Source organism: Macaca fascicularis, chromosome 8 (assembly GCF_037993035.2).
Source record: "Macaca fascicularis isolate 582-1 chromosome 8, T2T-MFA8v1.1".
Lineage (NCBI taxonomy): Eukaryota > Metazoa > Chordata > Mammalia > Primates > Cercopithecidae > Macaca > Macaca fascicularis.
The window spans coordinates 23,249,675-23,273,726 of record NC_088382.1 but is presented as its reverse complement, the minus strand read 5'-3'; the positions used below and the strand labels follow the sequence as shown (position 1 = coordinate 23,273,726).

The 24,052-nt window shown below is 40.1% G+C and overlaps 1 protein-coding gene across 1 annotated transcript; it reads right to left on the bottom strand.

The window, feature by feature from the left end:
- Positions 1 to 486: 486 nt before the first annotated feature.
- On the bottom strand, positions 487 to 23,729 carry ATP6V1B2 (ATPase H+ transporting V1 subunit B2). Its single transcript, XM_005562725.4, has 14 exons — positions 23,568 to 23,729; positions 16,181 to 16,236; positions 13,011 to 13,109; positions 12,094 to 12,187; positions 11,887 to 11,964; positions 10,883 to 11,022; positions 10,448 to 10,549; positions 10,000 to 10,097; positions 9,286 to 9,409; positions 7,202 to 7,352; positions 5,664 to 5,746; positions 4,852 to 4,956; positions 3,901 to 4,030; positions 487 to 1,926 (listed from the first exon to the last, which is right to left on the bottom strand). Exons 1-14 carry the CDS (start codon positions 23,701 to 23,703, stop codon positions 1,787 to 1,789), a joined length of 1,536 nt encoding a protein of 511 aa, XP_005562782.3. The 5' UTR covers positions 23,704 to 23,729; the 3' UTR covers positions 487 to 1,786.
- Positions 23,730 to 24,052: the final 323 nt, after the last annotated feature.

The following is a 24,052-nucleotide window of genomic DNA, read 5'->3' as shown; positions in this document are numbered from 1 at the left end:
AGGTCTACCAAGTTCTCCTTATGATTAAGCTTTTTCCTCTACATCTCCTGAAAGCTGCCTTGAACCGGAGTGGGGAGAAATGAGACGCTCCATGACAGCACGCCCTGTGCTTTCACCAGGTTTCTTTATACACTGGACATCCATGTGAGATTTTATGTGAAACAGGTTTTGGCTTGCTTCAAGTTGTGTTTCACTATTTAGTACCCTCTTTCGCTCACAGCAGATGGGCTCTACAGGTCCTGACAAGGTCTGAAATGAGGAATGCTGGGGAGCACCTGTAGGAACACTCAGCCCTGGATCAAAGTACAGCACGCTGTAAGGGACGGTACTGAAAAGAGCGGCAAGGGCAGTCTGGAAGCCTTGTCCCTACAACACAAGGGCTGGTTCCCAATCCTGGTTATGATGCTCAGAGCTGTGAACTGAAGAGATGCGTGATTACACATTTGCTTGCTGCTTTCCTCGTTAGAAGATACAGAGTCACTTTAGTTAACTTCCATTTAATTTAACATTTATTTCATTTTATATCCAGATGTCACATTTTCTACATTAAAATATAATCATGCTGACTCCCCCCACCCCCACCCCCTCAAAGAAAAAAGTGAAGAACTTTACACAACATGAAAGATGGAATGCACGGAGTAGGGAAGTCGCTATTGCACAAGTAACAAAGAACACAGAGAGACCAAACAGGACACATGGCAGAACTGCATAGAAGATCGCTCAGGGCTCACGTTCAGGAAGGCGCAGGAATTCAGAGAACTCTAAAGCTTGGAAATGCTATCGTTTGTGCCACAAAGATTACCCTGAAAAGGTAGAGAGAGGTCAAAAAGTAGAACAAAATTGGGGATTTTCAAAGGCTGCTCTCTAACAGAGTTTAAAATATCCGTAAACATAAGTGCGTTTGCTCCCCACCTTGCCTTCGGCATCTGGTAAACACTTTAGAAACTGAAACCACTGTTAGTATGTCAGAATGTAGAAAGGCTGTAGGTTTTTCTTTCTTCTTATCTTGTACCCCAAACAACAACTCTATTAGCGATTTTAATCACGTGACTCCTCTGCTTGGAAATCCAGTAAGGATCACCAAGACAAGGGGCCTCACTGCTACCTGACAGACACCAGCTGTGCAAAAGTTGCAGGATTCTGTGTATTATTTGGAGAGGGAGAGCTGTAAGACACAGGAATCCCAATACATATGTACTAAAGAGAAAAAGAAAACTGCTTTCACTCATCTATTCATTATACAGGAAAGAGCAAGTAGACAGTCAAAACCATCTGCTTCGAGCATCAGCACAGCCCAGCAACACAGGCACACCAACAAACCGAAAGCACACACTCAGGAAAGAGCCTCTTGGCCCTTCTCAAAGGAGACTTCTTTTAGACCGGATCTTGCCCCTAATGTAGAGACCAAAGCATTATAACTTCAGAGACTGGTACTCTTGAGGGAGTTGAGAGGTAAGGTCTAAGAGGCCCAAATAATGAGACCGTTATCAGGTAACTAACTACTCCGCTATGTACAATACATACAGCAATAGGAAAACGCCACTCCATCCCTGCAGCTACTTTAAACATAGCACTGAGGACCCAGGTTTTCTGAACGGGATATTTTAAGGTCTGTTAGCAGTTTAAAACGTTGCAACACTGGCACAATATGTTACCTATTCTTTGTTTTTAATTACAGGGTAACACAGTAAACTCCAACACAAAGGTGGGGATTGGGGAGCGCAAAAGGAATAAAGAAAATAGAACGAGTATTTCACAAGAGTGTGGAGCAGCGCAGAAGCGGCAGCTAATGCTTCGCAGAGTCTCGAGGGTAAAATTCGCTGAGGGTGCTCTGAGGGATTCTCTTCAGCATTTCTTTGGGGAAGATTCGGAGCAGCTGCCAGCCAATGTCCAAAGTCTCAAAGACAGTGCGATTTTCGTAAGGACCTTAAAAAATTGAGATTGAATTAATAAATGCAAATGACTTCCAACCTAGCAGTGTTATTCAGTATGTCCTGTTACATGACTAGCAGTGTATTAAATATATATTGGAAAAAAGGTTGGGACTCCCAAGACTAAATGAGAAGGAGTGAGGAAAAGAGGACACAGACGGTATCGTAAGGAACCAGAGAAGCGGAAGAGGCCGCTGGGCTGAGACAGGGAACAGTCTTGCAGGAGAGGATGGGGAGATAGATCTGAGATTTGACAACTGGGTAGCATACTTGAGGAATGGAAACTAGAATCAATGTTTTGTCCAGAGATTAGTGAGAAAAGTCTCCCTGGCACAGAAGGTTCACACAAGGAGAAAAGGCTGAATTTGAAGGCAACTAACACAGATGCTCAGAAGGCCATAAATGCCAGTCAAGCACCTGAATACACGCAACCCTCTCCAGAGCATCACTAGCTGAAGGTCAGTGGTTTTCCAAGTTGTTAAAATTATTTTTGGTGGCAGAATCATCCTTATCCCCACACATAAATCTTATTCTTTGATTCCAAGGCTGGAGGTCTGGGTTCTTCTCTCTAGATGAAAACTTTATTTTGTTTAAGATATTCAGGTTCTGCATTAAAAACACTCCAATAATCATGGATATTTTGGGGATTTGAATAATAATGTATCATATAACTGGAAAGGTGCACATCCTAAGTGTACAGCCTGATGCATTTATTCCAAAGTAAACACACCTGCTGTAACCACCACTGATGTTAAGAGAATATCACTAGCATTAGCAGGGGTGATGGGAGAGACCAAGCAAAACAGCTTGAAAATCCTGCCTATGCTACGTCATAAAAACCATTACAGGTTTTTTTAGTAGAGGGACAACCAATAAAATTAGTAATATATTTACCCTGGCAATGGCACACAGGGAGTCAAGGAGACTGGTGAAAATGTTGGCACCAATGGCCAAGGGTGATGGGACAAAGGTTTGGACTAGGGCCTTTGGACTCAAGAGTGGTCAGAGACCGGCAGCTTCAACGTCACCCAGGAATTCACAGAAATGAAAAATCTCTGTCCCCACCAAGGTCTGCTCCATCTGAATCTGCATTTTAACAAGATTTCCAGCTGATTCAAAAGCATATTACAGTTTAAGAAATACAGGACTAAGGTATTATAATGGAAATAAAAACCGAATAGGGTAAGATATTTCAAAGGAAAACAACACAAATTAGTAAATAATTGATCACGGGAGAATAAGCAAAGAAGGTTAAGAATAATGCCCAGTTACTGAGCTTGGGTTAATGGAACAATGATTATACCAGAGGTAGATAAAAATTGAAAGGGCACTGCTAGGCAGGTCACTTGGAAAAAGCAAAAAAACTGGTCCAAGTACACTGAGCCTCAGGGGATGGTGGCATAAACAACAGTGGTGTTCCTGAGGCGGCTGGAGGTGTGGAATCAGAGGTCCGGACAGCGGGTGAAGGCCCACACACTGTAGAGCCACAGCAGAGTGAAAAGTGGGCACTGGGAGGGAAAGCAGAAACAACAGGTAACGGAGCTTTCCCGATTATTAACAATTAAGAGGCAGGAAGGTAAGAAATGAGAAAAAGAGATGAATATGGATGAATCAGGAAAGTGCCAAGCCCCAAATGTCAAAGCAGATCATTGCTAAGAAGTCAGCAGCAAGGAGAACTGGCAACGAAGCTGCACAGCAGAGGGCCTGGGAAGGAGGATTCAGAAGCACGATGGAAGAAGGAAAACAGTGAGATGGTAGCTAAGTAACTGGAAAATCAAGTCAAGATCTTCCCAAGGTATTTAGAAGGCAGAGGAGAAGCCAGAGGGTTAAGGCAGGCAGGTGACAGAGCCTCTTCTCTAACCAGAGAAATAACTGTATAGAAACCAATGAGAATTCCCTCCGGCTTGGAAAGCAGTTTTCAAAATTACACACAAGGCGTTTTATGTTTGTAAGACAACAGTCATCTTACCCTGAGCAATAAAGTTCCTCTCAAACTTCTGCAGAAATTCCAAGTAGAGAAGATCATCTGAGGTAAGGGCTTCTTCTCCAACGACAGCTTTCATGGCTTGTACATCCTTCCCAATAGCATAGCACGCATACTAAAGAAAAGAAAGGTTCCCATCAGCAGAGAGAGGCTCTCAAAATGTTCAGTCATCTGGGATATAGGAATGTACTGCTCCAGTTTTCCTCACAAGAACCCATAGAAGGAATTTACAAAATCAATTCACATAAAATTCATATGAAAGTACCAGAAGGACTATATTCTCACTCAGAAAGGAGTTTTCAGGCATACAATACACAGACACTCCTAATGCTCTACAAAAAACACACTTCTTCAATGTTAATGAGCTCAAAATTTATTGACCACTTGAAAATCAGAACTCATAAGGAGAAATCCATCTTGAAGTTCTAGTAAAAAAAAAAATCTGTGATATCACTAAGTTTACCACTTCTACTTTATGGCCATAGTATTTTTCTTTATTTGTGTTAGTGTACAATCTTATATGACTATAAAAATCAAGGACTTCAGAGACTACATAAAACTGTACACTTTAGTGTTCTGGTGATGGCTTAATATGTTGAGCAAGAAATAGGTGAGAGCAGCCTTTCAGGAATACTCTATAATTAACACTAAAATGGCTAATAAAAAATTTAAACAACCTCATTGCTTGGCTTTTTATTTGGAAACATGATAGCATTAGACATGGGTTTCAAGCTAATCTTGATCATCAGCATCTATCCTTATGAGAAAAGGCTGCTGTGGTTCTAATGAATGATTATGTATTTCATATTTCATATCAAGTCTACACTAAAATTCCATGTGGATGGGGAAAAGTGGTGAGGGTGAAAGACAAGAGGTGCAAGACAGCAGAAAGGCATCCATTTTTTTCAAACACCGTTCTTAGAAGAATGTACGTACCAGCTGGTTAGATACATCGGCATGATCCTTCCTGGTCATCCCTTCTCCAATAGCAGACTTCATTAACCGTGATAGTGAGGGTAGCACATTGATAGGTGGATAAATCTTGGGTAGAATGAGAGGGGAAAAAATACTATATTTAAGTACAATACTCAAGTTTTACAAAAAGCATTTGAAATTCATTATTACATCTTAAATCACAGAAAACTGCTGCATTTGTCTCCTAGATGAATTCTACTGTCTCTTCCTGGGAAGAAAAGGTAGCAAGAAACACTTTATGGCACAGTATTTCTTTCAAGAATCAAATCCAACAAAGTCTCATCTATAACACTGTACAAGACTATTTTAAAAAACTAAACTTTCAACATCTGTTTGGTAAGTACTACCACATTATTGAGTCAAAATGGTCTTCTGAACTGACTCAAAAAATTATATACGAAATAAAAAGATTAACAGTAATTCCTAAAAGCTGATTTTAGTAGTATCTACTAGAAAAGCATGGCAAAGTCATTTTTTTCTATTAAAAACAAGATTGGTAGATGATACCATTAAGGAACAGAATTCCCAAAAAAGCTGTTGGAGGCAAGTGACTCCATTTTAAGACACAATAAAGAAAAGTGACGATTCTTAATTCTGGTGCTCTGCCCACACCAGAATTTAAGATAACAGAAATGACAATTTTATAGCCACATTAAAAACAATTCAAGTTGATACTTTCTAAGGAAAGCAATTCCCAAAAGCAAAATCCAAGTCACTAAAGAGTAATGGATGAGCAAGCCTGCAAGTTTCAGAGCACTGCTCGCGTCCAGTACCTGTCTGTTGTGTAGCTGTCTGTCCACATAGATCTGCCCCTCTGTAATGTAGCCAGTCAAGTCCGGGATTGGGTGAGTGATATCTACCGGAGGAACAGTCGACGTTAAGCATGGCGTATTTAGGTTATGAGTTTTACAGTGGCCATCTCCCAGAACCAAACCCACAAGAAGTCCATCTGTACTACCTATAACATTACTTAGAAGAGTGTTGTTAGAGTCATTTTCTGTGATGCTGCAAATGTTCTGTGTCTGTGCTGTGCAGTACGGTAGCCATTGGCCTAATGTGGCTATCTAACACTTGAAACATGGCTAACAAAACTGAAAAAACTTAATTTCAATTATTTAATTTTAGTTAACTTGAACTTAAATAGCCAAATGTGGCTAATGGCAACTATACTGGCCAGTTGAGTTTGGTTGCAGCAGTTAGATGCGTGTTGGCTCTATGAGGTAAACTGGCTGCTTTCATAAAAAATACTCTCTCCCCTAGGTAAGTGCTCTCCCCTCTCAATATAGGTAAAGTTTCATTTTAAACTCGAAGTTCCCTTACAGAAATTTGCCAACCTGATGTATACTGAGAACATTCTTAGTTCATAAGCTATGTCAGATGGATACACAACATTTCACAATGCAAAATGTAGGCATGTAACACAGAGAAGTAAACACTAGCCAGGCTGCACCAAAAAGGTCACACAAAGCAACACATTTCCAAATCTGTTAAATTACATCATTTTGTAGCTACTCCCCTGGAACAAATCATTTTCACGTCAGAGGCAGTACAGAGTAACAGTGTGAATTATGAACTCAAACTGGGTCCTAAATCTATCACTTGCTAACCTCAACAAATCATTTTACCTCCCTGTGCCTCACACAGCATCTGCCTCAAAGTTGCTATGAGAAGCAATGAGTGAATATTTATAAAGCACTCAGAACAGTGCTCAATTACAGTAATAACTTACCGTAATTTGTAAAAGTGTTGTTGAAAAACTGAAATAAGGACAAAAAGGCAATACAGGAGAGGAATTCTAAACAGTTGTACCCCAGGAGCCACCCTGAGCACACACGCAGACAGGCATTGGAAAGTCATTTTTAACCAGCCCTTGGTTAAAAAATCTAAGTCTTGTGGAGCTTACTACCTGTACTCCTCATGCGGCACTTAACATGGTGGCCATCTTAAATTACCGGGGCACACACATAAAAAACATCCCCAGTTAGACTGAGTAACTTACATTAAGTAGAGATCATAAATTCTTTTCAAAAATTCTTTACATTTAGAACAGTGTCCTGCAAACAGCAGACACTCAATAGTACCTAATAAATGAAAGTTAAAAACTTAAATTATGAAGAAAATTGCTTTTCCTCCACAAAAGGATAATAACTATGGGTAACTTTCAAATGAAAAATGTTTTATTTAGCCACAAATAACCAAGATAAACTCTTAGGGGATGGGTTCTCAAAATAATTTCAACTCGAAAAGAAAGATGGGTCTTCTCTCTCCTTAAAAAGATTAGGTGTGTTATAATCCAAATACCAAAACTTACCATCATTAGGCATGGTAAGAATAGGGATTTGAGTAATCGAGCCGTTTCTCCCTTCCACTCGCCCAGCGCGTTCATATATTGTGGCTAAATCTGTATACATGTAACCTGGGAAGCCTCGTCGACCAGGAACCTCTTCCCTGGCTGCTGAAACCTGACAGCAGGTCAAGGAGAAGAATATCACATACCAGATTATAACGAGCTTGGTTAGAACACGTTTGTCTGAACATGCCGAAGTACAAAGTTGAAAATCCCATCATGTTCGTTTTAAATACTGTCCTTAAGAATGATTTAGAAAAATCTCCCGGCAACATGAATTCAAAGTATTCCGTAACAAAAATGTTGACAATGGGGGACCACAAGGTTTTTGCTAAACTCATACTGCCATAATGTAAGTTTTCAAACAGTTTGCTAGAAGAAAATCTGTTTGCAATTTTATAAATCAAAGGAAGTTAATTTTAAAACAGAAAAGATTGTTGGTTCACAAGATTTATTCCACGTGGTAGAACTAGCTATATTTATCTAACCTAATCCCAAAAAGGTCAAAAGGGAAGGAAATGTACACCAGGAATCATCTGCTGTGCTTTACAACATTATTTAATTTAATCCTCACAGCAACCCTATGAGGAAGGCGTTACCTCCAATTTACAGTTGGAATCAAGGGTCAGAAAAATTAAACAATTTCTGAGGGTCACAAAGTCAGGAGTCCATTCCACTGCACAAAACAAGAATGGTGATAAACGATCTTTCCCTTAGAGACATGGATACTAGACTAGAGGCGTGCATGTTAACCTACAATCAACTGGAACCCTAAAGCATTATGAAATGCAGCTTCTAAGTGCTACTCTGATATATTCAAAGGAGCGTGCTACAGCAGTGCTCCTCACAGCGCGGTCTGCAGACCAGCTGTTATCAATGCGCAATGATCACAGAGAAAGTAAGATAAGCACTTAGAAACTTTCAGGGCAATCTGGCAGAATAATTTTATGCCTGTTGAATCTAATAATTTTAAAATTTGCATTTGTAAATTATATATCTATTTAAAACTTCACTTTTCTAATAACTCATCTTTATTGTATTTTACAAAAGTATTGGTCTGTGATGGATGGGGGAGAAAAGTTAGTCCTTGACTAGAGTTAGTCTGAAACAGCAATATAGCAGAGTAAGATATGGTGACAGCACTGAGGGAATTTTAAGAAGCGAGGTATTGATACAGCCTGTCTCTTCAGAAGTCTTTTTATGTGCTTAAAAGAGTAACTTACTCAAAATTTCAGTAACTCGTATTCGAAAAAATACCCCAAAACTTCTAGGGGTAACTGTCAAAATCTCTTTCTTGAGAGACAGGTCTCATTCTGTTGCCCAGGCTGGAGTACAGTGGCACAATCAGAGCTCACGGCAGCCTCGAATTCCTGGACTCAAGCTATCCTCCCACCTCAGCCTCCTGAGCAACTGGGATCACAAGCGTGTGTGCCACTATGCCCGGCCAATTTCTTAATATTTTGTGGAGACACGGTCTTGCTATGTTACCCAGGCTGGTCGTGAACTCCTGATCCCAAGTGCCCCCTCCTGTCTTGGCTTCCCAAAGTGCAGGGATTACAAGAATGAGCTACCGTGCATGCCCAGCCTGCTAGAATCTTAATACTGTTCCTAAACATTAGGTTTTCTGAAGAAAAAAGTGCTGGAGAGAGTACTGAGTATGGTCTTTATAATATATTAACTTCATTAAAAATGGAATTATAAAAAGAGTTAAAAATTAATAGTCTGGACAGAAACAGAACTTCCCAGGAGAGTAACTGAATAAACAGCTTGAATTATTTACTCCATTTTACAATCATTTCTTAATCCATGGAGACAGTGACAGTATGAGATACACAGGCTAACCATTTAAATCTTATCCTCTAATCACTTCTACCAAGTTGACAAAAAGGAATTATTTTCCTTTCTGATTTATTAAGCCATTCTACTAATATATGAACGGTGGAATTAAAAAACCATAATTGAAGAATAATGAAAACTTGCAAAGCGACAAGTTAACCCTGAAAATTAACCAATTTTGTTTAACGGAGGGAAAAACATGAACAAGATACCTCTCGAAGTGCTTCAGCGTAAGAACTCATGTCTGTGAGGATAACCAGTACGTGTTTCTCACATTGGTATGCCAGAAATTCAGCTGTGGTTAGAGCCAGGCGAGGAGTGATAATTCGCTCAATGCTGAAAGGGAACTTAGTAAGTCTTAGGCCACTCAAACCAAAAGACCAAAAAGAAAAGACAAAAAGAAATGATTCTGGAAACAACAGTACAATTCCCCTTTTAAAGTTTTAAATAAATTCAGGAGAGCAAAGCAATTGTTGCTTTACAAATTCTTAAGTAAGGTATTAACAGTTATTTATAAATGTCTCAAATTTCTCAGTTGTATGGTTTCTCAACACTGGGGTGGGGCGGGGCGGGGGGCAGGAAGGAGAGAGACAGGGAAGAAATGAAAGCCAGATTTTTCAGGTAAGAGGAAAAAATCATTTACAGAGAGTTGATTGTGTATTAGGTAATTTATTAAGTATGATCTCATTTAATATGCAAAACAACTCCATGAGACAAATATCAGTTGCCACATTTTACGAGTTTCAGAACCTAAGTAATTTGCCCAATGCCAGATAAGTATCAGGAAGCAGGGCTGGACTTTAAATACAGGGTTACCTCACCGCTAGGTCCAAATGCTGTTATTACCACGGTTTACCTCCCCAACCTTAAGAAACATTTTTGATCCCGAGTCTGGGCCACAGAAAGAAATAGCTCTGTTTACTTACGTTGGGTCATTCGCCAAGTTCAAAAAGAGGCAGACATTGTCCATTGAGCCATTTTCTTCAAAGTCAGATTTGAAGAATCGGGCAGTTTCCATGTTTACCTAAATAACAATAACTTCATCAGTGCTGGGAGAAGAAAAATCCTGAACATTTATTTCTGATGAAAGCCAAGCTACAGATTTGAATTGTTCCTTCTTTTAAAATCTCAAGTATCCCAAAAGTTTTCACAAAAGCCAACAGAACAAAGAGCCGGTTTGGGGCACAAACAACATTATTTTTAAATTTCAAATTAGTCAAACGCCAAATTTTAGTCCTTAGTTTGGTCAAAAATGCCAGACTGCAAATTCTTTACCTAAAGAAAAATTCAACTATATATGTACAGCTTACTACATTGTTCTCATAACACAAGCAAAATTTTATATATCATACTAAAACAAAAAAATCTACTTACACCCATAGCAGCAAATACAATTGCAAAATTTTCCTCACTGTAGTCTACTACATCTTTGGATTTCTTTACCAAACCAGCCTGGCGACAGATCTGAGCTGCAATCTGATGAGCAAAGTAGAAGAATTCAGTTGAAATCTAAAATAACATTTCTATAACAAAATAACTTTTACTGTCAACTTTTTGGAATTGAATCATAAACGAAACCAGGACGTTTTAGGGGATTTATTCAAAGAAACTATTTTGTACTTTTTGCAAAGATATGCAAGAGTAAGCAAGAAGACATGTGCATAAATAAAGATTTAAGGTAACTGGATTATACAAACAATAACACTGAGTATTTATTTTGAAAATCCTTTACTTGGTTTCTCAGGAACAGTGATGCATTTAGAAATTCTTGTCTGCTAAATTTCATAGCAAACCGATCCCAGTCCTCACCTCATTGTGTGGTAGCCCAGCAGCAGAGAAGATAGGAATTTTCTGCCCCCTGGCAATACTGTTCATTCCATCGATGGCTGAAATGCCAGTCTGAATCATTTCCTCTGGGTAGATTCGACATTGAGGGTTGATTGGCTGACCTAATGTATTTCCAGAAAGGAAAATTTTAACATGTTGGCACAATATTCATGAATGAAATTAGAAATCATATCAAATTAAAAGAAAAGAAAAAGCACCAGGAGACCAGAACTACATAAAGCATCTCTCTACTACCAAAAAAAAAAAAAAATTCAGTTAGTTTTCAAATACAAAACTTGAAATAATTTTTTCCTTTACTCTTTTGTAGACTCACAAAATATACAGTAATAGAATTCAAGTTCCTAAAGTAAAATAAAGGTATAGCAAATAAGAGAGAAGTCCTAATGCCTTTTTTTTTTTTTGGAGACAGTCTTGCTCTGTCGCCCAGGCTGGAGTGCAATGGCTCACTCGGCTCAGTGCAAGCAAGCTCCACCTCCGGGGTTCATGTCATTCCCCTGCCTCAGCCTCCCAAGTAGCTGGGACTACAGGCACCTGTCACCACGTCCAGCTAATTTTTTAAATTTTTTTTTTGGTATTTTTAGTAGAGATGGGGTTTCACCATGTTAGCCAGGATGGTCTCCATCTCCTGACCTCATGATCCGCCCGCCTCAGCCTCCCAAAGTGCTGGGATTACAGTCGTGAACCACCGCACCGTGCCGAGAAGTCCTAATTTCAAATTCATGGTTTTACCATATACATTTCAGACACATCCTAGATATTTTACAGTATCTTAAAATATTAATACATAAAACTTTAAGATAATTTCTAAGAAAATACAATTAAATAATAAAATAATTTATAACCTGTGGAGTATGTTGCTTATCTACTTTAAATGATATCACAAACACCACTCTCTATCTGGCAAAGGTACAAGACAGAGAGAGGCTATTTTATCCCAAACACAGAAACCCATCTACTGTCCCTACCCATGATATCAAGGAAGTCTTCAGCCAGTACAACAGGACCTCTGTCAATGGGTTTTCCCGATCCATTGAATACCCGACCTAGAAATCAGTAACAAGACAGGACAAAGTAGATGCTGACTTTCAAACGTTCATAATTTTTAAAAGACCTTATGGAAATATGTTTAAAAGGAAACAGATCTCAGCTTAGAATGAATAATATCCATTTACCAAGCATATCCTCAGACACTGGTGTTCGGAGAATATCCCCAGTAAACTCACAGGACGTTTTCTTAGCATCTATACCTGAAGTCCCTTCAAATACCTATCAAGAAAAAGAATCAGAAGGGTAAAAGTAATTTAGATCATGGGCATTTACATTTTATTCATCTGCTAAACAGCTCTTATAAAATAAAATACACGAATGTATACTACTTTTGATATAATGAGCAAAGACATATAATAAATCAAATTGTCAACCTTCAGATCAAGGGTTCATGCTACAGGCCAAGCCTGATAAACAAGCTAAGTATGTTTTGTTTTGTTTTTTAATTTTTTAATATATATATTTTTAAAGGGTTGTTTCAAAAAAAAAGAAAAAGAAGGAAGAATATGTAAGAGAATTTAGTTGGCCCCACAAAGCCTAAAAGCATTACTCTCTGGCCTTTTACAGAAATGTTGCCAATCCCTGCTTTAGACTATTTTTAAGGGGAACATGTTATTGAGAAAACTGCCATTACCCATAGTGAGGTAACATTAAAAACTAGGAACTGTATGAGACAATTTAAAAGAAGAGACTCAGACAGATGCTCTTTTGGTTTCATCACATCATCACTGAATTCTGCTTTTCATCTCTCTCCTTCTACATGACTAATTTTATCCATTTAAATTTCAAATTAGTCAAATGCCAAATTTTAGTCCTTAGTTTGGTCAAAAATGCCAGACTGTGTTGCTGTCGGACTAAGTGGAGCTAGGTGGCTGACAATGAGCAAGAAAACATGCAATGATAATTATTTTTCCCTGCAGCCGGTAACCAATCTCTAAAGACTCTAAAAACACTTATACAATGATCATCACAGAAAGAAACACGTAGCGTTCCCTATGTGTCGGCAGCTAGGCAACAGTTCAGCTGGCCAGGTGCAACTTACCTGAACTACTGCCTTGGAACCACTAACTTCCAGAACTTGCCCACTTCTCTTTGTGCCATCTGGTAAGGTCAAATGGACGATTTCAGCATACCTGGGAAACTAAAGAGAAAAAAAATAAAGGATCAATAACCCACATTTTAAAAGCCCTCCAAATTACTACACATGCTCTGTCTCTACCATGGTGTGTCCGAATGTGCAACCCCCTACTCTCCACAGATACAGGTTTAGGCTGAGAGCTTTCAATATCCTCAGGTAGTTTAAATCCTTTCAACACACATCACTGACACGTATATTGGCAAACAAAGCATAAGGTACAGAAGAAGGGTCTTAAATCCTTGAAAACATGGCAATTAAATGTATTGCTTTTCCTCTGCATGCATGTTTTATAGTTTTGAGGCTATAGAAAGGTACAGATAAACATGTTCCCACCACCTAGAACTGATGATTGCTTTCTAGGTTGTGTGTATAATCAACTGTGTGCTTCAGGTGTGGTTGATAGGGGAAGAATAAAATGTTACTAAATAGGCTAGGCTCGGTGGCTCACGCCTGTAATCCCAGCACTTTGGGAGGCCAAGATGGGCATATTATCCGAAGTCAGGAGTTGGGGACCGGCCTGGCCAACATGGTTAAACCTTGTCTCTACTAAAAATCAAAAATTCGCCGGGCATGGTGGTACATGCCTGTAATCCCAGCTACTCAAGAGTCTGGGGCAGAATTGCTTGAGCTGGGGAGACGGAGGTTGCAGTGAGCCAAGATAACGCCACTGCACTCACTCCAGCCTGGCTGACAGAGCAAGACTCTGTCTCAAAAAAAAAAAAAAAAAAAGTTACTAAATAATAATTACTATTATAATAAGATAATGCTTAAGTCTCATCCTCAATCTAGTTCTCCTAACAAGATACATATTCCTCTAACCCATTTTTACTCTTTAAAAAGACATGTCTCCAAAAAATGTAGTTTGGTGATTTACGTAAATGGCAATGTACTTATCATTCTGCAATTTGTTTTCCGCAATTTGTTTTCCACTTGACCTGATATTAACATGACATTCTGTCACGTTAATACTTATTTTATCAACATAATTGAAAGATGCATCATTATTCTGTGTGATGTGGAAAAAAAAACTGCCAATTAAACTATGATGTGCCATTGGTTGTAAGACCCTTTGGAGATATGGGCACCTTAGAATTAATGTTAAAACAGAGGATGTACAGTTAAATTAGATAACTACACTACATTTTATTTAGCAGTTCTTCTACCAGTGGAGTTTTGGGTTGTTCCAAATTTACACGAACACAAAAATGTTACAATGAGCATTCTTGCATGTGGCTCCTCATACAAGCCAGAATTTCCCAAAGCCATTTGGTGGGCCACATACAAGCTATGCCCATTTTCTGCCAAACTAACTCTGTAAAGGAACCTTATTAATTTACAGTCTCCTTAGCAGTATAAAAAAGTATCCCTTCCATCTTTGCCAATCTACGCTTTTAAATGTAATTTTTTTTTTTTTTTTTTTTTTTGAGACGGAGTCTCGCTCTGTTGCCCAGGCTGGAGTGCAGTGGCCGGATCTCAGCTCACTGCAAGCTCCGCCTCCTGGGTTCACACCATTCTCCTGCCTCAGCCTCCCGAGTAGCTGGGACTACAGGCACCCGCCACCTCGCCTGGCTAGTTTTTTGTATTTTTTTAGTAGACACGGGGTTTCACCGTGTTAGCCAGGATGGTCTTGATCTCCTGACCTCGTGATCCGCCCGTCTCGGCCTCCCAAAGTGCTGGGATTACAGGCTTGAGCCACCGTGCCCGGCCTACTTTTGCTGATATTTTACATAGGTATTTTTGCTAATATCTAACATGAATGTATTAAGAATTTTGGCATCTGTGTTATAAGTGAGAACAGCTATTTTTCTTTTCTAATACTACACTTTTTCTGGTTTGGAGTCAAAGATATGCTAACTTCACAAAATCAGTGGGCAGCAGTGCTTCATCTTCTTCTATTCTGATATAATTTGCCTGAGACTATCTGTTCCTTGATCCTGTATGTTTTATGTTAAAAACAAAAGCCAAAATCTAAAATCAAAACAAATCACTATAAATCTCACGATCTAAATAGATTTTTCTACAACTACATAAAATTTATTTACCAGTCTTCCCTCACCTATAACTATACCCCAATGTAACATTCAATGAAGCTTTTTTAGGTCTCTTAAAATTACTTCCTCAGAGACGGTTTCTAAGTCCTTCCCAGTATAATCTTTCACAGCACCCTGACTCTTCACAGCACGTACCAAGTAGACATTGATACTATATCTGCATCTCCACTATACTATGCTCAACTATGGGAGACCCCATTCTTGTTGTTCACCATTTTATTTTCTGTACGGGGCTCAGCACTTAACACTATTAAGCCCAAATATTTTTTGAGCTGTTTCAATAATATACTTAGGAATATTAAAAAATTTGTATTTTAAAAATGAGTCCAAAAGTTTATTTAACAAAGAATATAGAAAACAATTAAAATATACAGAAACAAACAAAGCTTCCTAACATTGTTCTCAAAAAACAAAAGAGTAGGCTATATTCTTTCACAAAACGTTAATGGGCACCTGCCTAAATCTTGTACAACTTAAGTTTAATTATGGCTTTGAATCAATCTTCAGCACATATCAAACTGCAGTCAGGAGGTAACGTCGCTAGGTTTCATCTTGAGATTAGTTTCTACAGGTGCCTTATCACACACAAAGATATTACCTTAGTGATAAAGCAGAAGAGGCAACGCACTTTGCCCCTTTCTTTTAAGAAATGTTTCTCGATGTATCTTCTGCTTCCAGAGGGGTCACATGCCAAGCACAAACGCATCATTAACCTCTCTCGACAAACTAGTAATTGTATGCCTCTCCTTGACCCACCCCAGTAACCAATGTACAATTACTGTTCTAGAAAACATATTACAGAAATTATTTTCTTGGATGATACTTTGGTCAAACAGCTCAGGTAAAAAGCTTAGCCCAGGGTATCTGATAGCCAAGGGTATCAGGGTATCTGGGCTTTAGACTGACTGACACTCAGTCTAAAGCATGGCTTAAAAATCATAACAAAAATTTAAAGTGTACTAAATAGGACCTAATGCCACATTTTTAACTACATAAATAGACCATAAGAGATAGTGGTATTACCTTAACATGATCTAAGATCACTAGCGGACCATTGACTCCAGATACTGTCTTGTATGCTGGAAAGAAATACAGAAGAGTCAGCTTTAGTCAAACAGCACAAAAGCTTAAATTAGCTCTCTGGCATTACCAAAACTCCTTTCTACGTTATCATATCTATTAGAATACGCAACACTCAAATAGTTACAAAATTTTTCAATGCATTTATAAAAATGTCTGTGCCTACAGAACTTTTCATAACTCACTGTCATCCAACCAAAAATATTTTGAATCCTTAGTAAGAGTAAGTCATTGTTCTAAGCACCCAGCATACAAAAACAAGACACAGAGGGACAGACTATGCTTGCCTTTGAAAGTTCGATCTTATGAGAGAGTTAGAATGTGATGTGATAAGGGCTCTCACTATGGCCTGCAGAGGGTTTGTGGGAGCACAGCAGAAACAGGGCAATAGTTCTCATCTCAGGGAGAAAAGTAAAAACTTTATAGAGGAGGTGGCATTTAGCTAATTAGATGAGGAAAGGGAATTTTTAATGTTAAGCAGAAGTGACCAAAGTCACAAAGGAAATCGGAGAAATTGTATATAGCCTGCAAGGTAAAAAGCCATAATTAAATGGTGTCATAAAAACTAAGAGAAAAGAGCTTTTGAAGGAGGGAGTAGGCAATGGAAAGAAAGGCCAGAGGTCAAACAAGATAAGAAAAGTATCCTTTTAAAAAAAAGTCAAATGTTACTGCCAGGTTAGAAACTGTTGTTTTCCACTGCAAAGTGCGCCCTACAAATAAACTGCTACTCTACCCCAGCAGGTCCTACCCAAAGCCCTCACCTATCACACCTGCACGGCAAGTGAAAGGGGGATCAGGTATAAGAACACTCAGGGGACAGTAATTCTACCAGACACCTACAAAATTCACTAAATTTCATAAGCAGAACAACTGAAAAAAATACATGAACCAAAGTTTTGAAGAAAATTTACTATAAGGCCTAAAATAATTAATATGAAGCTGTCTAGCAACTGGGAATTTGTCACTTGCTAGATTTCTTTTGAGGTCTTATAATGAGTTTGCACAGAGATTCCTGGCAGAGATGTGGACTCCCAGGAATGAGGAAACCATTTACTAACCAGTCTGTCCACTCAAGGGGCTTTGGAATTTAAAATTACAATTCCTTCAGCCTCAGGCTGGGAAGCCAGAGCCCTGGTACAAATGCTAGGACGGAGCAGACAGCGCTGTCAGGGCTTCCATCTTTCCTGCTAACCGGACGTTTAAATCCAGACATCACATATTTGCTTGAATATATCAGTAATTGTACTGTAACTGTCTCAATAGAGGCCCCCAACTGAAGTGTTTTTTTGTTTTTTGTTTTTCACTTTAGATAAAAAGCAAGCTACTTGGAGGGATGGTCATGTGAAAGGATTAATCATTCCCCTAGATTACTAGAAAGACCCCATTTGCCACTCTGCCACTTTTATGAAAACTATCCCTACTGTTTTAAAATGATCGAATACTCTTAAAAAACATAATTCCAACCCCCAAAAGATTTCTTCATTGTTCTCATTTTAAAAAGACTCCCAACATTGTTTTTCAATGACTTTCTAAAATTGCCAAGTGGAAATGGAAAGTGAGCTACATTAGAAATATGTTTTCTTGAAACCAGTTTTCAGAAATGCAGAAACGTAGACCTTTCCAAAACCTTTACCAAACAGCTGGGGTCGGGGAGGGGATATGGTGTTGAGATTTATGATAAACTGTTTTGAATAAAATGAAACCAGTAAAATACATCAGGTTCTTAAAATTCTCTTTTATTCGACAAGACTGTATCTCCTTTATACGTCTAATTTCTACAACAATAAAGCTTCAGAATCTCATATTTAAAATTCAAGCTCATTCCAAACCATGAAATTTTGCCAGTCACGAGCAAAAGTATGACCAAGAAAAAGAAACACTAATCATAGCTTTTCCTGGAAACAGTAAATCAAGTTGACTTCTACTACAGAAGGCAAGATTCTACTTCCTCAAAAGTCTCTAAATTTGCAATAATGTATCCAGCCTTTCAAAAAGCCAATAAGTAACCTTGCAGGTTAACTGATAACACCAACATACATTTAGTAAGCACTTTTCAGGAATTCTCATTTAATCTCCATAATGGACATATGAGTTAGCTATCATTATTCTAAGTTTCAGAAGAGAAAAATTATTCTCAGAGAAATTATTGTGTCTTGCCGAAGGACACAAGCAACCAGCCCAAGGCTCTGAACGTGCACACTCTAGCTCCAGGGCCACTTATCCTTTGATTCTACTACAGCCCAAATTCTAAAACTGAACCGGTCCATTTTTTGTGGTATGGTATCTTCTAAGAATTATGAAGCGATATCACCCAAAACAGTTTCGCAAGCCTGCAATTTTAGCTATGAAAAACAGGTTTTTACTGTTCGCATCAGGGAATATTTCCCTGTGTCTACGCTTTGTCATAATCACAAAACAATCTTTTTCCAATGGAGTCGTAGCTACTGGAAGAGTTTAAGTAGAGAACGGAGAATCTGGTGGAGGTGATTCAGCCATCTTCCTGCATTGAAAATCACGAAAAACATGAGGCGATGAGGAGACACTTCGAAACAAACCAGAGGTTAAACATGCTTGGTTTAAATTCAACTGACATATAAAAACGAAGCTAAGACATGTTATAATCCAAATAAGATAAAAATGTGACCCAGCTTTATAGCTGGAAAGAGTTTCATGTTTTTACAGAGCATCTTCAGATAGGCTATCTGATTTCACCTTCACAGAACACAACGAGGTGGGTGCTAGGGTTTGAATATCCCCTCGGAAACTCCAAAACAAGTTGAAACTTCATCCCTGATGTGGCAGTACTGACAGGTTAGGCCTCTAAGAGGGGACTGGGTCATGAGGACTCTGCTCTCATGAATGGATGAATCCATTCATGGGTTAATGAGTTATCCTGTGAAGGGAACTGGTGGCTTTACAAAAGGGAGAGAGACCTGAGCTAGTGCCTCCGCATTCTCAGCCCCATCACCATGTGATGTCCTGAACCACCTTGGGACTCTTTCAAGTTCCAACAGAAAGAAGGCTCTCACCAGATGCGGCCCCTCCACTTCGGACTTCCCAGACTCCAGAACTTTAAGAAATAAATTCCTTTTCTTTATAAATTATCCAGTTTCAGGTTTTCTGTTAAAAGGAACAGAAAATGGCTAACACAATAGGCAAGGCTGATGCACCCTAAGGAAACTAAGGCCCTGATAAGTTTGTTTTTAAATGGGGGAGCCAGGCTTCTAACTGTTTTGTTTTTCTTTAATCTTAGGATTGGTACTCTATGACCCTTATATTATTTCTGGCCTTAGTCTCCAGTACAATTAAAAAGTATGGAGATCATACAGCTTCCAGCACTTGGACTACAAGTGGGAACTAAAAGACAATTTATATAAAACTACAGCTCTGTTCCATGGTACTAAAACTATCTGAGAGAAAACCAAGCAGAATGATAACAAACACTACCTTTTATCTCTCGACAGTATTTATCCAGCCTTCCTCACCATTACCATTAACAGCCCAAAACAGAGATACCAGTTTACAGTATGGCTGTAAAAGACATTAAGTTGCCCTTCAAAAAAGACAAAAACCGATTTGCAAATTACCTAAATATTTCTATTTACCAAAATACTGACCACTCCTCTCCAAATGAACAAGAATTTGAGTCCGTAGGTGGGTGTACGGGGGATAATCAGAACTTCTGACAACACAGAAGATACATTACATTCTTAACATATTTTACAACCAAAATGTCTTGGCTTTGATTCTGAACTATCGTATCAGGCAGACAACAAGTATTTATGAAGTAACACTTAAAACCCAAAATCTACAGAGGTTTTAAGGAGCACGTATTTTGTCAGACGACATCCTCTTCCTCCTGCAGGACAGGAGACTGTTCAACACTACTAACACCATTTAATGATTATGAAACACTCAGAAAAAAAGTTGACAGCCATTGCATAATGTGTCCTAGTCTTTTAGCCTCCACCTTATTAGCAAAACAAAAACCCAGAGCAATCATCCTCTCTTGTAAAAGAAGAGTAAAGATCCACACCATGAGCAGTGGGCACCTAAAGAAGAGGTTCTAGAAAAAAAGCAAGGAGAAGATTCCTATTTTGACTTTTTGCAGGGCTAGCTCTGCCTTATAAGAAACTTAAGGTCAGTTGATTTAGGGTCTCAAGAAAAATGGAGACGACCGAATTAAAAATATATAGCATTCAAAAGCTCTACGTATGTTGTTGAACCTTTCCTTTTAAGACAAAATCAAGTTTTCATTCCTTGTGACTTCAGAAATTCAACTAAAATGCTCAAGATAATTTCCTAATTTCAAGCCTGACTATGTTTTCCATTTCTTGTTAAAAGTCCTATAATCTGGAAGCTATTTTTAAAAAGGATCTAATTTGTACGGTGGAGCTGTCAACATTACTCCATTTCTTCATTCAAAAACCACAACTTTTTAAGTTTAAATACAAGTTACACAATTACAAGGCACATTCTATTTGTCAGGCACTGTGCTAGGCAGTGGGGACACAAAAAAGATCTCTGACTTCTAAAGGTTCAGTGTGAAGCTTTAGGCCGGGCACAGTAGCTCACACCTGTAATCCCAGCACTTTGAGAGGCCAAAGCGGGCGGATCTCTTGAGCTCAGGAGTTGGAGACCAGCCTGGGCAACACGGGGAAACCCCATCTCTACCAAAAATAAAAAATAAAAATAAAAATAAAAATAAATTAGCTGGAGGTAGTGGTGTCCGTCTGTAGTCCCAGCTACTTGAGAGGCTGAGGTGGGAGGATCGCTTGAGCCTGGGAGGTGGAGGTTGCAGTGACCTGAGCTCACACCACTGCACTCCAGCCTAGGCAACAGTGAGATCCTGTCTCAACATACACACACACACACACACACACACAAAATAACTATAATTACATATCCCCTTAAATTATAACATCAATCAATTTACAAAAATTAAGAGGTTGGCTGGGCGTGGTGGCTCATGCCTGTAATCCCAGCACTTTGTGAGGCCTAGCGGGGCAGACTGCCTGAGCTCAGGAGTTCGTGACCAGCCTGGGCAACACAGTGAAACCCGGTCTCTACTAAAATACAAAAATTTAGCCGGGCGTGGCGGCATGAGCCTGTAGTCCCAATTACTCGGAAGGCTGAGGTAGGAGAATTGCTTGAACCCGGGAGGCAGAGGTTGCAGAGAGTCAAGATCGCGCCACTCTGCACTCCAGCCTGGACGACAGAGTGAGACTCTGTCAAAAACAAAAAAACAAAAAAACAAAACAAAACCACAAACATTAAGACGTTAATCAGTATTTACTCAGAAGCAACTAAAACTTTTGCGTAGAATGAAAAATATGGCAAAAGAAGAAGATATTCAAATGCTGTTAGTTGTTAGCCTAAGTATGATATCATTTATGCTTTTTAGAATAACACGGATATACAAGTGAAACTCAACCAGGCATTTCAACTCCCTGCTCTGATTCCGACCATGTTCACAATCTATCCACTGAATTATGTGAGCAAGGAGTTTAAATACAAGTTACACAATTACAAGACACATGCTATGTGTCAGGCACTGTGCTAGGCAGTGGGGATAAAAAGGATCCCTGACCTCTAACAGTTCAGTGTGAAGCCCTATGCTACAACAGTTTTGTCAAGAATAACGTCTGGAAAAATTCTTCAGCAACTGGCTAAGTACGTACGAACTATGGAGAAATCACATTCATCTCTCTTAAAGGTTTACAATCTTAATCACGGAGTATCTTTAAACAACATTATTTCAGTTGATATTCTCTGAAATGATTAATTATATGGAAACTGACTACTGCACCTTTATAACCTCTTTTGAGAGGCACCACTAACGTCTATCTGTTCTGCCCAAAGAAAAGCAATGCATACAAATGTAATTAATAAAAGAGAATCTGTAATTCGTAGGTATAAATTTATTGCCAAGGTTTGCATAAGAATGCAACATCTGCCGATTTCCTGAAGTAGCTACTTCAGCTCAGATAAGCCCCAACATACATTGTCTAATTCGAACAATTCCCAGGGTAAAAGGCACATCTCAGCAATCCACCGAATCAAATGTTTTCCTTTTTCTTCACACTGCAGTGCCATCACATGACCCAGTGACAGATCAGGATGTGGATTAGTCAGGCTTCAGATCGCCCAGGCTAACACCCTTCATCTGAAATCCTTTTTAACCAATCGGCCACCTACAGACAGGCACTCTGGCAATTAACCAGTGAAAATGCAGCCTCACCACCTGGGGAAACATCATGTGCTTTTCCCAGTTTTTAAAAAAGTCTATTTCGAGACTTTTTTAAAAACTGGGAACTGGCTCATTGCCAGTTCCCAAGAACGCTGTGAAGTTAGATGCTACACAACTGCATTCCCTAGTAATCAAGAACCATTTCTTTCGGAATTGCTGAGCTATCCACTTAAACCTAGTTCATTAAGGCCTTTTTATTTAAATAATCACAACACTTAAACAAGCCTATGCACACACACCATCTATGGGCAAAGCCACTTGGCTTCCCCAAAGAACCTTGCACTCAACCAAGTTCGGTTAACTGGTCAGTAAATGAAGAGGCAAGGGTAGAAAAAGGCCCAGCGGGAATTTAAGAACCTGGATTTTTAGTCCCTGCTCTGCCAATAAGTGTCTGAAGCATGGCAAATTCTACCCCTTCCAGAACCTTAGGCTTCTCACCTGTAAAATGATAGGGTTGGACTGGATGACCTGCAAGGTACTTTTCAGCTCTAGCGTTTTCTGATATCTAGGTGTCCTTCTGTGGAGCAGCCCCTCCACCGAACACCAAGCCACATCTCCCTCTGGCTAACTGGCCTGACCTCCATCCACGAAAGGCCTGACCACGCCAGCGATGGCTCTACCGTCTGCCCTCCGCAGTAGCTGAAAACCCCACTGAGGTCCTCATCAGGGGAAGGGGAGAAGAAGGGGCGTTCCCTCGACCCCTAGATATCCAAATGAAGTCAGGGGAAGATTAAGATCGGAGTGACAAGAAGTGGCCCTCGGGGACGGGAAGCAAGTGCCTGAGAATGCTCCCCACTAGGGAAGCTGGGGAGGGGAGGGGGTAAGGGTGTAGGGCAATAGCCAGGAGCCCACCAACCCCAGGAAAAAGTTCCTGCTGGTGCTCTTGCCCTCAGCCCACCTCCCGGAAATACTAGGTACAGGCAAATCTCCTTCTAAAGAGACAAGTGGGTCAGGGTCGGAGGGGAGACGCGGGAGGGAAAAATAAATCCTGCACCCTACCCGCTGGCTAAGCAGGTGAGTGGGAGCAAAGGGCTAGGCTAGGGAGCAAAGACCGGAGACGTCTTGCTCTCTGATACTCACTGAGGCGAGGCTGGGAGAGGTAGTTCCGACTGACGGCCAGCGCCTGCTCCCGAGCTCCCACCACCGGCCCACCGGTGGGCACGGGTAGCTCGGGTGCGGCCCCGTTGACAATCCCCCGCGTCGCCCGCAGCGCCATCTTGTCTCCTCCGTCCCGACTGGCCCAGCAGCGACGCCGCGCACGCGCGGATATACCAAAGCGGCCCGCGCCCCCGGCTCCGCCCATGCGCGCTGCGGCGCCCCGGCCTCGCCCCGCCCCCTTCGCCGCCGGCCGCCCCCAGCCTCGTGACTTCGCGCAGCCGGGGCCTGGCGGGCTTGCGGGCGAGAGGAGCTGACCAGCGTGCTGGGAGGCGGGCGCGGGCGCAGAGGGAAGGGAAGCGAAACAGGGCAGATTGCAGGAAAGAGGAAAACCAGCCAAAAGAGAGCCGGACAAGCGGGAGGGGAGGAAGGCAAATGCGTGCAGGCACAAGTCAGCTGATGTCCCTTTC